The following is a 16,066-nucleotide window of genomic DNA, read 5'->3' as shown; positions in this document are numbered from 1 at the left end:
ATGTTGGTGACCCATCAACAAGTCAGTCACTTTATTTAAAAAATTAGCTTTCAGTGATTCGGCAGCAGCAACAGTGTATATTCACAACTTCAGTCACATTTACAAGACCAGACACATATAACAGTCACCACATAAAGACAGAAGATTTTGTTCTAGAAAATATTTTTGTTCTAGAAACCTTTAAAGTCCAGTCAATAATCCTGAGCACCAGTACTTTATCCAATCGATATTCACCACAGTTGAGTCTTGGAGTCAGTACTTGAGTGTGTTCGCCTGCAGTTCTTCTGATGGCCAGTGGGTGGTATCCATGAAATATCTGTGTTGACGTGAATGAGAAAACGCCTAAGTCAACACATTATTCCCACGTCAAGTTCATCTTACGGTTAATTTCACTTCTTCTAATGTGCACTGTTAAGGCATGACACGGCTTGAATGACAGGTGTCTCAGTCTTTCATGCTAAGGTTGTTGCTTGCGCTTCCCATTTCTTTTGCCCAAGTTAGGATTTTTTTGAGTGTGAAATTTCTTGTATTTTTTTATTCCTTCATATACCATCTTTGGATTAGGGATAAGGTATTTTGTCTCCAATAACAAAACTGGAAACAAGCAGTAAGCCAAAATTCCAAGCGTCAAAACATTCATGGTTGGCATATCCACCTTCCCAAGCCTTTGTTTGATCAAAGCAACAAAATTAAGCAACTTAGAACATTCCTCTTGGTCAAAGATGCAACTTCTCTTGCTGAGTCATGCTGTTCGCAGCTCAGTGATTCGCTCTGTTTGGGCAGAATTATGTTACTGCGTGAGTGGTTCTCATTTCTTTTCCGAACTCTGTGATTGGAAGCTGTTGTTTTCGACATTGTCACTGTTGTTGGTTCCATCTGTCTCACCATCCTCAGTCCCTGCTATTCCCTGGAAGTTGTGGTCATACTCAGGGTCAGGGAGCTGTAGAGTGTCCGTTGGTGGACCGGGCGATCTTCGGGATTGAAATCGAGCCAGGCCTCGTTTTCGCCTCCCCAGGGCCTTGGGGCTTGGCAGGCTGCGTATTGATGCCTTCGACGTCTGCCGGGAGAACTGGAGGGAGAACTGGCGCCCCCGTGGCCGAATTATAGGGGGATTTTGGGCAGTCGTCCAACGGAATTCCTTTGGTCCTAGTTGAGTGGGGGAACAACAGACAGACCCAGACCTGGAAATACATAGGGCAAGGAAGTCAAAGCAGTCGATAGACAGAAGAAATAGTAGTAGTATATTAGCAAAAAGACCAGCTGGTTGTTGTGGTAACTGTAAAGTGATGGCACTTTGAGCAGAAAATAATGAATGCATCACCTTGGAGTTTCCAAGCCTGCTGCCTCCTCCGTGGGGGAACGATCCAGCCCATTCTGAGGTTTTTCCACTTCAGCGTTGCCAGAAGAATCTCCATTGTGATGGCCATCACCAAACAACGGTGGGCTGACGATGAGCCGGGGGAAAACAGCAGAGGGTGAGCTTTCAGGGGATGGAGGGTTGCTGCTGACCTCCCTCAAGGTGGACAAGGTGTCAATGGAAGGTGGGGGTATGACCAAGGAAGAGGGTGGAGCCAAGTCATCTGCACCTGGATTGAGCCTGGATGGAATTAGATGGACGTCACAATGACCATCAGAAAACATAAAGATCATCTCCATCTTTAGAATTGATGGAATGGAAATTGGCCAATGGACCAATGCCATACCTGAAGTCTGGGAAGAAGCTTCCTGTTGCATCACTGCTGTGCCGTTTGAAGATGGGTCGAGGGGGACAGAGGTCAGGAGGCTCCTGAACACTAAGCAGCCGACGGACTCGACCAAGAACCTGCAACATTGTAAAATTCGGACTCCAAGAAAGCCATAAAATTCTCTAAATTTTTTTATTCTTATTTTTTGTATTCATAAAAGTTAGACAAATGTGATGAATGCTATAAATCTGACATCATGTCAATCAGTCATTTAAATTTGCTTTTGTTTTTTACAGATTAACTAAACAGTATGGTGCATTAAAAAGTTATAACCTTTATATTTAATGTAAAAATTTTACGGGCTCTTTAGAGAAAATATTTGGTTGAAAAAAACTGAAATAGAATTGACCTACATGATTCTTTGGCCTATTACCTTATTTTTCGAATTTCTGTGAAATATGTTTAATAGATTTTGAGATATCATGTTTATGGATGAAAAAGATGGTATAAGAATGAAAAATAAGTTTGGCAGCAGAGTTAAGAAAAATGTTGTATTACCGACTCTTGGCGCCGAGCCAGAATAGGGTCCTGTTGCCGTGGATGACTGTCACTAATGTCCACCTCATCAAACTGGAGAATGTCTGAGAGTCTGGAAGAGACGGTGGATAAAAGTTTTTCATTTGGATGAAAAACTATTTGAAACAGCCAGTCACATTACGACAATACAACATTACTGAAGCCTGGCTTGAGGTAACCACACCCAATGAACTTCACTGATTGGGCTGAAAAATGACACAGAGCAGGACAACAACTCACTCCATACTGATGAATAAGAGTCTGCCCTCTAGGGGAATATATCTTTATTACAACAGTTACCAACCCACTGACTAAATCCCTGCTGACATTTGCAATCACAACCAGACAATTGGCTTGAACTAATCAGCTTGCTTGGTTAAAATTATCCAGTGTTTGTATGTAAAATATGTGTGTATGTATCTTCACCCCATGTCGGTGGTGGAGCCGAGGAACGACGGGATGCAGTAGTCGGCAGCAGCCAGTGTGTACGGCGGGCGAGCATCGCAGTCGTTCCAGTACATGTCTTTGGTCATATGAGGCAGGTTCATGTGCATCTCATCAACAGCCAGAAGAGAAACCTGGAAGAACAGGTAAACAGGGAGTGACAGGAATGCAAAGGTTTTAGTCTAGAATCTTTATTTAAGATAGATAGATAGATAGATAGATAGATAGATAGATAGATAGATAGATAGATAGATAGATAGATTCTTTTTGTGAGTGCAGTGATCAGCTGCAAACCTGAAGGTTCCTGTCAATTATCCAGTTTGCTTCAAAGTCGTCATCATCCTCTCCAAACGGGTTGATCAGCTGCTCTGCTACCTAACAATCACAATGTGTAAAGATATACATGTAATATATCACAAGTTTCACAGGCCAGATTTCCACAAAATCTACAGCACACATTCATGTTTCTCAGAGGATGAACAAGTCCTTTCTTATAGCACCACACTCGACAGTCGACAATATGTACAATTTCAGTCTCAGTGCTTGTGACACCTTTGTTTTTTTTTTTTTTGCAGCTCAACCTCATCCAGTATTTACGGCTCATATCCACCACATAAGTTATTAATAACTTTATATGGTGTGTTATTAATATAACAGACCAAGGTTGAGACATAGACAACAGGTCAACCACCGGCCTGTTTATGTCTCAGCAAACAGGAGAGAGTCATAGAGATTTGCAGGTGTGTGATATTCTGTCATTTTTCCAGATTATTATCTGAATCAGCACCAAATGGTATAAAGTCAAAGAGCTCAACACCATAAACATGTCTGATGTTTTACATCAAGATCTATACGTTACCTCCTGAGAAAATGACACAATCTTGCGATGTTAAGGAAAGTGATACAAATCTCCCAGATCCACCCCTTTACAAATAAACAAGAGGAAATATATGAAGCTGGGGACTATTTTCAGCAGCGGATTAATTCACCTTTGATGCTCTAGTGAGTATTTGGTGCAGAAAGATGTGTGTGTGTGTGTGTGTGTGTGTGTGTATGTATGGCACAGAGCAGTAATAAATATCAGACTTTCTTGCACACGTAATACTTGTTGTTAGGACACACTCGTTGTTGTTTGGGGTCTGCTCATGGGATTTATTGGCAGATTTTCTTGACTTATTCTGTTAGGAAATATAATCTCACCTTCAGCCAGCCAGCGTAGAAGAAGAACTGCAGCAGGGTGAAGACGGGGACGTAAAGGTCAAGGTCGTGGCCTTGGTATCTCTGAGCAGGGTCCAGAAACTGTCGACCAATCAGACAAGCGAAGAAAAAGGTGTAGACAGCAAGAGTGACGACCTAATGGGAAAGAGAAAGAGAATATACTGTTCAGCAGTCGCTCTCTCCCTCCCTCTCTCTGAGGGAGATTCAGAGCTCTGATTCAGTTACAGTAATGACGGAAGATGATTACTGTTGTGATTAGATGAGCTACATCCGTTTTAAACAGATACAGGGCAGACCTGTGTGTAGACCAGTGGGATGCCGACCCAGTCGTAGCCGAAAAGAGTTGCACACCAAGTCCTGAACCGATTCATCTCCTGAACAGAGAGAAGAGACAGAAATTAAATAGGGTTTGTAGTTTGGCACCAGCTGCCTCCCCCCTGATTTCTGCCACTCAACAGGCTGATTGGAAAAAGAGTCTCACCCTCCCCTTTGAGAGTAAGCTGGGTGTCACATTACCCACATGTCGGGTTTATGTGGTCACAGGCAAACAGACTGGCTCCAAATTGGCTTTGAAGGATGAACAAGTGTGTGTTTTGAGTGCTTAAGAGCCTCCTTCTCTCTGACAGGATGTTTGTATCCTAATGTACCCCTCCATGCTAATCTCATGCCAGAGCAGCACTTGAGGCCCAAAGCACCTCCTGTCAGCCCGGTTATGCCCCGCTAGTTGCCCCTTCGGTCGTCCCAAATGACTTGTTTGGGTAGTTCAATTGCATGTGAGGCAAAAATTAACCCCAACTCTAATGGTGTAGCTACGATGCTAACAAAACAGACTACCAGTGATCAACACGGCGTTTCAAACAAAACTCTGGGACCTGTACCTGAGATTTATACGTTTCCGTCACATCACATTCACGTGTATTTCTGAAGAAATACAACCTCTCATCAAAGCAGTTGAAGTGGTGATTGAACATTAACAACTGCAGCTGACGACGTGAGCTGGTGGTTTCTAACACATCTGGCAGCTGCATCTGCACAATGATATTCTGCCAATTGAAGCAGGTTCAGCAGCGTAGAGGAGGTGTTTCCTCAGACTCATAAGTCCTGTGTGTGTTTGGGTGATAACAGCTGCTCCAAATGATCTGCATACAGAATCAAAATCCACTGTAGAAACAGCCTGTTTGCAGTTAATAAAATATAATCCAGCTCAGAGTGGACTCTTTGGTTGCTGCTAATTCCAGCATTGCTACATTCAGGCTCAGGTTTTTTTTTTTTTTTAGTTTGGTCTCTTGATTTCTGTTATTATTAACTTGATCTCGTGTTACAGATTTTTTAGGAACAATGCTACTAAATCAAAGTGGACAGTAGTTTTGTTAGCCAAGATATTAGCAGTTAGCAGGAATTAGCATTTTATGTTTTACTTTCTGACACTGGCTTTTTCTTCATGTACACAATAATTTTGATATTTGGTATTTTTGTCCACAGTAGTATGACAGGTAGTAACGTTTATTAATTTTTAGGATTTACTTGATGAGAAAGGAGTATTTTCTTTGTGGGTGACATCCTACTGCTACCAAGACTTTGCTAGCATAGTGAAGTGACATGGTTTTATTTTATTTTAATGATTTATTGTTAATTTGTAGTAATCTTATTTTGATATTGCACAGTTGGTCAGCTTCTGTTAGTAATACATTAACTGCTATAGTTTTTTACTAATCAAGTTTTATTTTTGGAAGCTAATTTACATTAGCTTCTTTAGTAAATATTAGTTTGCTCACTTTTGGTAACAAAGTCTTGACAGATCTAGTTAAGTAATTTTGTGTAAACTCATTTTTGTTGTGTTTTTTACCCTCTAAATGTCTAAACATTCAAACATCCATATTTGGACACAGAATATAAAATATTTAGTGTGATCCCATGTGTCACATTGAGAATATTCTGCAGGTCGATGCTGTCTTGGATGCGTCCTTCCTGTCGAGCTTTAGACGCCAGGTTGGAGAACCAGACTACAGGGATCCAGTACTTCAGGTGAGGGGAGCGGATGTTGTCAAACACCTTCCTCTCCTCTGGAGTCATAAAACCTGCAGGTGGAGAGACAGGCAGGTAGAAACACTGTGATTACAAGTAAACAGCTGGAACATCAGTCTGGAGGAGGAGCTTCCTCATGTGGAGAGACGCATCAGACCACAGATCTTTACATTAGAGATATTATAGAAACCTGACAGACAGACTGAGATTCAGGTTGTGTTGTCGCAGTCTGAGGTTTCACTCCGAACACACAGCTCGTCACCATCAGCTCTGCTCTCCTGGAGCTCTTATCAGCCACTAACGAGCCGATCCCTGGGGCCACATCAGACGGTTACAGGAAGGAAGAAACACAGCCGGGAAGGAGCTGAACTCCATCTGACTTTCATCATTTCAGACACACTAACACAGCTGGGACACTCAACACACACATACTGGACACTGAACAACACATGCTGCACCTTTGGGCTGTACAGTATCAGCACTGAAGTATTACTGAGCAGGTACAGGCCCAGGGGCCCCCTGACTGTTAACATTTCTGTACTTACACAAAACAAACACAAAGACACAAAACTACCAAAAAGAGACACTGTGTTTCAGTGTGGGGGTCTTTCTCCTGTGTAGGAGGGGTGGGGCATCCAGGGGCCTGTGGTCTCATACTACGTACATCAGTAATAATAATAACTGGTCTGTTTGCTGAACACAAAGCCACAGTTCACTGAGGCGCTCACCTGCCTCCACCACGTGGTCCATGGTCGGGAACCGTTTGCAGACGGCGGTGCTGACGGAGCGGAAGATGAGGAGCGACGTCAAGTTAACATAACGCACCAGCGTCCTGCGCAGCAGGCGGCCATATTCATCTTTACCCTGAACACAGCTGGAGGAGGCAAAGTGATATAAATAACACTGATAATATCTAAATTCACAAACTGTATATTTTACTGTGTGTTGTTGTAAAGTACCTGGAGATGTGGAACATGAGTCTGTCGGGCCAGGGCAAGTTAACGAACTGGTTCCACCATCGATTCACCACCAGAGTCACATAAAACCCTGAAACACAAACCAACACATTCACATCAGTCACATCAGGACCTGCAGGTTCGTTTAGGATATTTGACATTTTAGTGTTTTTTCGTCCCATTTTCTTTTTTATTTTGAAACAACACAACACAACATGTGAGGAGAACATACACATGTAATCTGATCAATATAATATAATAAAGTTAAATGTACAAACTTCTGTTGCAGTGTGAGCGTTCACATGCAAAACAAAGATAAACATTTTCATGTTTTTGATGTTAATACATGTTAATAAAAAATTTTGTTATACTAATGTTTATATTATGGACAATAATAATAATGAGGACACAGAGACACAAAACAACCACAAACACACTCAAAAAGAATACAAACCAGCTAAATGACCACAAAAAGGCCAACCTACCACAAAGGGCCACAAAACAAACACAAAGAAACACAATACAACTAAAAAGAGACAAAATGATCACAAAGAAACACAAAACTACTACAAACAGGCGCACAACAACTACAAAGAGTCTAAAAACAGCTACAAAGACACGTACAACAGCTGCAAAGATGCAAACTTTCTTGGGGTCCTTTATAGGAGGGTGGGGGCCCGTTCATTGTCTGTGCCCAGGGGCCCATCAAGTCATAATACGTCCATGTTTGGCAGATGTTTTTTTTCCCAAAGGGACACAGAGTATTATGACTGAACATGTATCAGACCACACATTTTGTTTATTATGGCAGATGTTTGAAGTTATTTCCCTTCACGCCGAGGAAACGCTGCACTGAGGGAACACGAGGCTGTTTTCACTTTGACAAAAACACAACGAGGAAACATACAGATAGTGTGTGTTTTCTCTCATCAGCTGCACAAACACTCATCCTGCTTTTAGCCCTTCTCTGCTCTTTAATGATCTGTTTCCATTAGCTGCCTGCTAATGAGGCAACCAAACACTCATCTATCTGCCCCTCGTGCTCCTCGGGCAGCGTTACACAGATATTTCAGTTTTTTAATCCATCTATCCATTTTCCTCCACTCATTCAGGGTGGGGTCGCGGTTGCAGAATGGTAAGCAGGGTATTCCAGATGTCCCTCTCCTCAGCTACATTTTCTGGTTGCTCCTGGGGGATCTTGAGGCGTTCCCAGGCCTGATGGGATATGTAATCCCTGAATCTCTTTTCCCCATTTTCAGTTTAGTTGTTAGTGCTCAGGTAGTTTTTAGTCTCTCACAGTTCACCTCATACTCTATTATCCAAGCACAACACTCATTTGTCAGTGAGTGTGGTTGAGTTAAGCCCTGGACTCAGAGGACTAATATTAGCCGGTCTCCTCCTGTGATAGTTAATAATAACACGTCCAGGATCACCTGGGATCACCTGTGGGACGCTGTGGCCATGGTAGCGTGAGCGAGTACAATGTTGTTTGAAAGCTCTAAGTCTCCTGATTCCATCTGTGCAAAGTATTTTAGGATCCTCACCTCACATCACTGCAACAGCTGTTGACACTAAATTAGTTCAGACTTGTGGCTCCAAAGTACCTGGTGCTGGTGCTGGTGCTGGTACTGGTACTGGTACTACCAGGTGAAACTTAACCAGGGGTTAAACATCCTACAAAAACTGAGGATTTTTTTAACACACGTGATGGTGATGGTTTAAGATTCGCCATCATGTCTCCATCACTATGTTCTTAACGTTGTACCACATCAGATTTTGGATCAGGGTTGAATTCTGTGAATCCTGTGAATAAATATCTACGTGAATCTAAGACTTTTGTGAGGATTTGTGTTTGTGTGTTCGCCTGCTGAAGATTTGTGTAGTTACTAAAACAAAAAGACCTCATTCAGTGGTGGAAAGTGACGAATACAATCATTACGTGTATTCATTCATTCATTCATTATGGTACTTGTATATTTAACATTCTATAATATTGCAGTTTTCACTCTGTTGCATTTATTTGAGGAGTTTAGTGAGTAGTTGCTTTTCAGAGAAGATTTCACATGATTTTCACAGTTACATGAGCACTCAGAGCTCATGGGTCGGTCCACACAGCTTCAAATTTTGAACCTTAGAAATTTGAACTTTCATTTTAATCTCAACTACACACCTGCAAAGTGTCACTTGTGCTACAGCATGTCAGTGCTTCTAGTTATTTATAAGGATGTATAAGGATGGGAGTGTCGTACAGTAGGTGCTATGAGATACAGAGACGTCTCAGTGCAGGTGAGTAAACAGTCAGACGTACCCAGGACGAAGGTGACAGGAATCTGCTCTGCATATTTGTCACAGTACATGGAAAGTTTCTCGAACAGTCTCTTCTGAGGGTCAGAGAGGACGAGCCTGGAGGTCAGAGGACACAGAGGTCACAGCCAACTCATGATAACCCACTGCAAATGAATACATAAATCTGAATTATGGTTCCTCTCCAGCCAATGTTGAAGCAGGCAGTGCTGAAGTGTGATCAGCCGCAGTTCCTCCAAATGCAGAAATCAACTCCCTTGTTTTGCTATTTCTATCACTTCTTGTCTTCTGAAGTTAGCATGCTAACCAGCTAGCTCTGTCCCGGCCGGCCCACCTCGTCACTGTAGCGTCCAGTCTGCCATGAAGAAGAAGCTGCTCAGAGGACGTGTTCTAACCTTTTGTCTTCTAAACACAACAATGGCTGAAGCTCTCGGCAAAACTGGTGAGGAAAGAGCTGTCAGTGCTAACGCTAGCTATGTAGCAATAGCAAAACTTACAATTAGCTCTTTTAACAGCCTTTGATAAGATGATACTGTCATTTTGTTTAATCTGCACTGTTTGGTTTAGGTTCTTGTTTATTTCTTGTGTAGCTGGTTTTTTGTTTCAGTTTTTCCTGAAAAAATTTGCCAATAAAAACATAAACAAGAGATTTTATCTTTTCCAGTGATTATTATCACAGTCTTAAACTGTCTTAGTTTGTTCTTTAAATGGTGTAAATATGAACATACAGCTCTGACAGTGAGGCTCATATCGATGAGACAAAATAACATGGACAACATGCTGCATCGAGACCCGTGACTCCCTCGTGACCCTAAAGACCACCAGCCTGCACAGAGCGGCAATCACTGACTGTAAACACATCAGTATTATAACTTTAAAGACAACAATATAATGCACAAGTTCAGCATGTGCTCCCTTTCAGGTGCTTCTCCTGTGTGTGTGTGTGTGTGTGTGACCTGTATACGACGCTGAGGACGGTGTAGAGCAGAACGAACAGGGTGAACTCTCGGTACAGCAGCTTGTAGATGCTTCCCTTCCAGCGCAGCAGCAGGCGGTGGAAGCTGAAGAAGGTGGCGTTGGCTACTTTACTGGAATAGGTGACGGTCATCCTGAGACGATCTGAGACAGACACACAAACAGACGGACCTGAACGCCCCCAGCTGTCTCTCTTTACTCTAATTTTCAAGTGACAACCTGGAAAATTAATTATTATTGTAACATTACAACAGTTGTTATGGATCTAATCATTCATTGTCCTTATTTTCAAGGTGTTTTACTCACAGAAAAACTCACAGACGTCTTCTCTTTTCCTCAGCGGTGCTTTTCGTCAGGCTTCTTCTTTCCTGATTTGTTTTTGCCAAGTGCCAACTAGCCACTGCCGCCCCCCTCCATCTCTCTCTCTCTCTCTCTCTCTATCTCTCTCTCTCTCTCTCTCACTGTCTCTCTCCACCATGATGCTGTCCAGTTGCCCAGTAATGCCAGGCAGCACACACACACACACACACACACACACACACACACACACACACACACAGGTCCAGAGTTATATTGATGAGCTGGCGAGCTAAATGTAGTCATGTTTCAGCTGTGTGTGTGTGTGTGTGTGTGTGTGTGTGTGTGTGTGTGTGTGTTGGCATAGATAGCAGTGGAGGTAAACATGTATAAACAGAAACGATGTAGACACGACATGATGTCATACCAGTAAGTCTTAATAATGACCAATCAGAGAGAAGCAGTGTCAATAATTTTATTTTGTTTGCACTTTTTAAAACTGAAAAAAGAAAGAACATAGTGATAATTAAAACCGTGAAATAAAGGAAAACACAGGTATAAAGCTTCTCCATTAATATAGTCAGGTAGACATGTCCATTGTGCAGCTAACACACTCTAAACTGCTGTGGTGAGCAAACAGTGGGGTTTTTTGATAACTTTCGTCTGGACCACAACAGTGAGGCCGGCCCTGTAGACATGAATGTCACTGACTGACTGAGTGATCAAGTCGCACCACTGGTCAGCTGACTGCCCCGTGACTGAGTGAAAAGGTTACAACATTGGTCGGCCGAGAGTTGGAGTTTCCCCACTGGTTGTTGCTCTTTCAAAATGATTTAGCGCAAACAATCAGTGTAACTCAGTGCCTTTGTTGCTATTTTTATCGACTTTTCAAACCTCATTGGAGAGAGATCAACTTGTTTTCTTGATATATTTCTTGAAATATAAAATCACATTGAAAAAATATTTTAAATCTTATGAAGATCATGATGCAACATGTGCAGTAGCCTCACAAAAATTAAATTAAAATCAATCTGTCCCTGAAATGTGGTTTATGAATTTCAGTATTGTTGAAATGTAACATGGTATTTTTTTTTATCATTTCCCATTTAAAGATGTAAAAGTAAAACAAATAATAAAATGAAATAAAATAAAATAGAGATTTTGTTGGCCTGCTCAGATTCCCCTCCAGACCAGCAGGTGGAGGTAAAGCATCATTTCGTTGTTTGCAAACATCGCAACATAAAGAGGAAGGAGACTCACCCATGGGGACGGGCCCCTGCAGGACCCCGCTCCGCCGCGGTGCAGCGCTGCTCTGCGGTCAGTTTCCTCCCCGTGCCCCGCTTCCTCTGCGCGGTGGCGGCTGCTCTCAGATCACCGCTGCCCCGCCCCGGAGGAAGGCTTTGGCGGTAAAATCGAGCCCCGCCGCAGCATCGGTCAGACTCGGGTGACGCCGCAGAAGCACAGGAGCAGGTGAGACAGCTCGGTTCATCGTTTACCTGTTGGTGCGAGTCTCCGCTGGTGGAAACCGTCTGTCGGCGGGGACACTGGGACCTGCGGACGGAAACACCGGGGCTGTGGCACCGAGTCACACTGCGCAGCGTTTGGGCCTAACATGTCTAAAAACGACCAGACCTGCGCTTTATATTAACATATATGTATTGAGCTGTGTATTTACATTACCCCAGATGTTTCCATCAATTTCAAACCCAGATAAATCTTTTCTGAAATCAGGTAACGGTTCGTTTTATTTGGTCGCCTGTCAATGACGTTGTGTCCCCCGTACGCATGCGTCAGTGTTGTGTTTGTCTGAACTGAAACTCAAAACTTTTTTTTAATCCACTTTTAAGTCACATTTGATGAGACACTTTTTATTGGTCAACTATAAATTTTAACCAGATGAAGGATTTTAGTTACTGAACGTCTGGATCTTAAGTTATCAGAGAAACAAGCCGAGCAAATGTTAGTGGTAGCTCGGCTTCACCAAACAGCATTAGAGAAACACTGGTTTTTAACATGAAGCTCCTTCATTCAGTGTTTTTACTGGATTTAATCCCCTGGTCTATTTGTTTTGGAGAGGAGGAGACCTCTGTGGAGAATTCGGCTCCTGGTAAAAACCTCCTGAAGGTCTGGATCGTAAGTCATCAGAGAAATAAGAGACACAAAAGTAAAAGATTTATAACATTAAAACTACTTTATTCAGTGTTATCACCGATATTAACCTGAACGATAGAGACTGAAAGAATCCTAACCAGGAGAAACTGACTTTGATGACTGCAATAGTGGTGAAGACAACAACTCCCATGATGCCACACTACTTCACAACATCACCAAACTCTGTTTGATAAATTGCTCTGGAAAAACAGGCCTTCAGTTAAACCGAACTGTTGACCCCTGGTGCAATAACACAAACTGAGGTTGATGGATATTTGTTTAACTTACCCACTGACCTTTTTAAAGTGTTTTATATTAAAATTTTTCTCCTCATCAGTTTTCTTGTTTTCTCTGTCCCTGTTCTGCACATGCTCAGTAGAGCCATGCCATCCAACGTGGAGATCAAAGCTGAAGTGAGCGACCCGACGCAGTTTGCCGAGAAGGCTGCCCAGCTCAGCCAATCAGAGGGCACCATCATCAGGCAGCATGACACCTTCTTCAACTGCAGCCAAGGACGACTGAAGCTGCGAGACTTTATGGTACATACAGTATAGTGTGTGTGTGTGTGTAATTTTGTCGTGTGGTGTAACAGACAGATCACCACCTGTAACACCACAGGTTGCACTGTGAGCTCCACCTGGTGGCCACTGGAAGAATAACACTGTAATTTTGACCAGTTATCTGACCCAGATACTGAAGGCCATGATCAACAATGTTAGATGCGGGGCGCCTCAGTGGCTCACCTGGTGGAGGGCGACCTTTAAGGCTTCGTCCTAACCACAGCGGAGTTTGAATCCAACCCGTGCCCTTTGCTGCATGTCATCCCCTCTCTCTCTCTCCCCTACTTTCCTGTCTCTCTCTCACTGTACCTAACTAATAAATGCATTAAAAGCCCAAAAAATAACTAAAAAAAAAAAAAAAAAGATAGATTTGTAAGTTTAAATTATTGATCTGATATCAGTGAAATAAAAAATAACATTTAAATAAAAATTACATAATAATGATAAAAAAAAAACAAAGTAATATTAGATTCAAAAAACACATCCACAAAATCATTAGTCTCCATGTGAACCTGACTAACTGTATGTTTGTTTGTTTGTTTGTTAGAATGGCTCAGGTCAGCTGATCTTCTACGAGCGTCCGGACACTGATGGACCCAAACTGTCTCGTTACTCCATCAGTCCAACCAACGACCCACAGAGTCTGCAGGTGTGTGTGTGTGTGTGTGTGTGTGCAACAATAAGTGTGTGTTTGACCAGGTTACTAACTGTGTGTGTGTGTGTGTGTGTGTGTAGACTGTGCTGTCAGACGCCCTCGGGGTTAGAGGGGAGGTGCGGAAGGAGCGACGACTGTTTATGATTGGTCAGACCAGAGTTCACCTGGACACAGTGGAGGGACTGGGACACTACATGGAGCTGGAGGTCAACACACACACACACACACACACACACACACACACACACACACACACCCCTTCAGCAGCCACAGCATGGTCTGTTTATTTCTGACATATCTGGAGGTGGTGATGTCATCACAGCGTTATGACCATAAAAGGTAAATAAAGATGGGCGGAGCCTACGTGACATCACCCACAGGTTTGTAAAGAGCAGTTTTTAATCAGAGTGAGCTGCTCCACTGACTCCATGTTGGCAGTGCCTGACTCCGCCCCTATCTGGAGCCAGACTCCAGTGGTCATTAGAGGAACTGCAGCTTTTGGCTCTTCAGTGGAGGTCGCTGCTTGATTATGACCCTGTACAACATGTTGTTGTTATTGTAGCATCATCTGAAAATTTTGTGTTGAAATTATGTGAGATTTCCCAGTGGAGGCGAGAGCACAGAGAGCAGCAGGTTACAGAGCTGAGTCGCCCTGAAAGACAAACCAGGGGCAGAGGAACCTGAATGCAGAGTGTAAACTGACCGACCGGCTGAGTAACCTGTGTGTGCTTCTGTGTTCAGGTTGTGATGCGACCGGAGCAGACGGTTGAAGAGGGACAGCAGGTGGGTTTTTAGTTCACAGGCACAGTGGAGACTCACAGGGTTCAGACCAAGAGCAGCACTTTGTCACTTTATCAGACGGCAACAGACGTTTATAAACTATGGGAGTGATTCCAAGATGACAGTGTTATTTATTTAAAATTAAATCTAAAACACAAAGTAAAAAGAGAAGGCTTCTGAACACTAACTGAAGCCTGTGAGTTTCTGGCCCATTAAAACGGTGCAAATCATCACATGACTGATAATGAAGGATCAGAATCTGGTCTCAAATTTTACATCTGTGATTTGCTGTTAAATGATAGAGTTTTTGTCCTATCATTTCACATTTAACCTCAAGTACAAATGGTTTAAAGCTCCATCCAGTCTAAAGGTAGATGTCCATGTGTTTGTGATTATAAAGCAGGTCTAGGTTCTATATTAATACTGTGAAAGTATCAAAGCCTCAGTCCACAGAGAAATGCACACAGCCTGTATTCAGACACTGAGCCTTAAAACCAGCCGTCAGGACTTCTGGAACTTTGTGATGTCACAACAAAGCAGTCACAGCCCAAAGCCCACCTGGACCCACCATCCAACCTTGCAGGATTTGGTTTTTCTGAGTGTTTACCTGAAATCGACTAGATTTTTATTGGATCAGTCAGCCAATCAGAAGAGAGACTCAGATCCTCTCTTCTGATTGGCTGACTGACCTGTTGTTACTAGAGCTCCAGAGAAAAGCCTGAGAGAGGAGATGTAAAACTACACTGAGATGGTCTTTGGTTCTTAAAACCACAAATATATCTTCTGATGGAGATCAACACTTCAGATAAACACAGGAGGAGTTAAAACATGGAGCTTTAAAACGTCACGTTTAAAATAGTTTAATTTAATCTGTGGAGTTTTGTAGTTTGATAAGACTTTTTTTTTCATTGGCTTGTGTTTCTCTAGGTGGCTGAGGATCTGATGGAGCAGTTAGGTGTGTCTCAGCAGAGTCTGGTGACTGGAGCCTACATGGATCTGTTACTGAAGGGACAAAAAGAGACATAAAACAAACACACACCTGAACTGAAGACGCAAAGTGCGTCAGTGCAGAAATGAAGACAACGTACAGCAACGACTAAACAGTACGTAGAGTAAACTGATCAGAAAACAGTAATCAATACAACAGTTACACACAGTAGTTACACTGTAACCAGAGCACTTAGAATAGAATCTGCTCTGCTGTACGAGGGTTAGTGTATTTAGTTTTTATACGTTCTCTAAATGTTTTCTGTCGTCTTGGACTGAGATGTAAAGTTTGAAAAAGCTTTTTTTTTAAATAAATGAGCCAGTGTTCAAACAAACATCTGTTTGCGTTTGAATGATTCAACTTACAACAGCAACACAAACACAACAATGTAAAACTGGCTCGTCTGAAGCAGCCTGCTAACAAAAGATCCTCTCTTCTGATTGGCTGACTGA

General features: G+C 42.6%; 2 protein-coding genes across 4 annotated transcripts; one reads left to right on the top strand and one right to left on the bottom strand.

The window, feature by feature from the left end:
- Window positions 1–3: 3 nt before the first annotated feature.
- LOC139634937 (bestrophin-3-like) lies at window positions 4–11,881 on the bottom strand. 3 transcript variants are annotated; one of them, XM_071501717.1, is made up of 15 exons: window positions 11,741–11,881; window positions 10,490–10,665; window positions 10,165–10,402; window positions 9,213–9,307; window positions 6,908–6,995; window positions 6,677–6,822; window positions 5,847–6,001; window positions 4,220–4,297; window positions 3,906–4,058; window positions 3,000–3,080; window positions 2,688–2,839; window positions 2,244–2,334; window positions 1,704–1,822; window positions 1,322–1,597; window positions 4–1,181 (listed from the first exon to the last, which is right to left on the bottom strand). In XM_071501717.1, the coding sequence occupies exons 3-15, from the start codon at window positions 10,314–10,316 to the stop codon at window positions 809–811; spliced, it is 1,959 nt and encodes a 652-aa protein (XP_071357818.1). In that variant the 5' UTR covers window positions 10,317–10,402; window positions 10,490–10,665; window positions 11,741–11,881; the 3' UTR covers window positions 4–808. The 3 variants fall into 3 exon arrangements, with proteins under 3 accessions (XP_071357818.1, XP_071357819.1, XP_071357817.1); XM_071501718.1 differs by having other exon boundaries at window positions 10,165–10,354; XM_071501716.1 differs by having other exon boundaries at window positions 10,165–10,327.
- On the top strand, window positions 11,736–15,948 carry LOC139634941 (adenylate cyclase CyaB-like). The gene is made up of 6 exons (XM_071501722.1): window positions 11,736–11,950; window positions 13,008–13,170; window positions 13,739–13,840; window positions 13,927–14,052; window positions 14,588–14,629; window positions 15,554–15,948. The coding sequence occupies exons 2-6, from the start codon at window positions 13,015–13,017 to the stop codon at window positions 15,650–15,652; spliced, it is 525 nt and encodes a 174-aa protein (XP_071357823.1). The 5' UTR covers window positions 11,736–11,950; window positions 13,008–13,014; the 3' UTR covers window positions 15,653–15,948.
- Window positions 15,949–16,066: the final 118 nt, after the last annotated feature.

This window comes from Trachinotus anak, unplaced genomic scaffold (genome assembly GCF_046630095.1).
Source record: "Trachinotus anak isolate AG129_WGS33_773 ecotype Australia unplaced genomic scaffold, CSIRO_AGI_Tana_v1 ptg000018l, whole genome shotgun sequence".
NCBI lineage: Eukaryota > Metazoa > Chordata > Actinopteri > Carangiformes > Carangidae > Trachinotus > Trachinotus anak.
The sequence above is the reverse complement of the archived record's forward strand: the minus strand, read 5'-3'. Positions and strand labels throughout refer to the sequence as shown.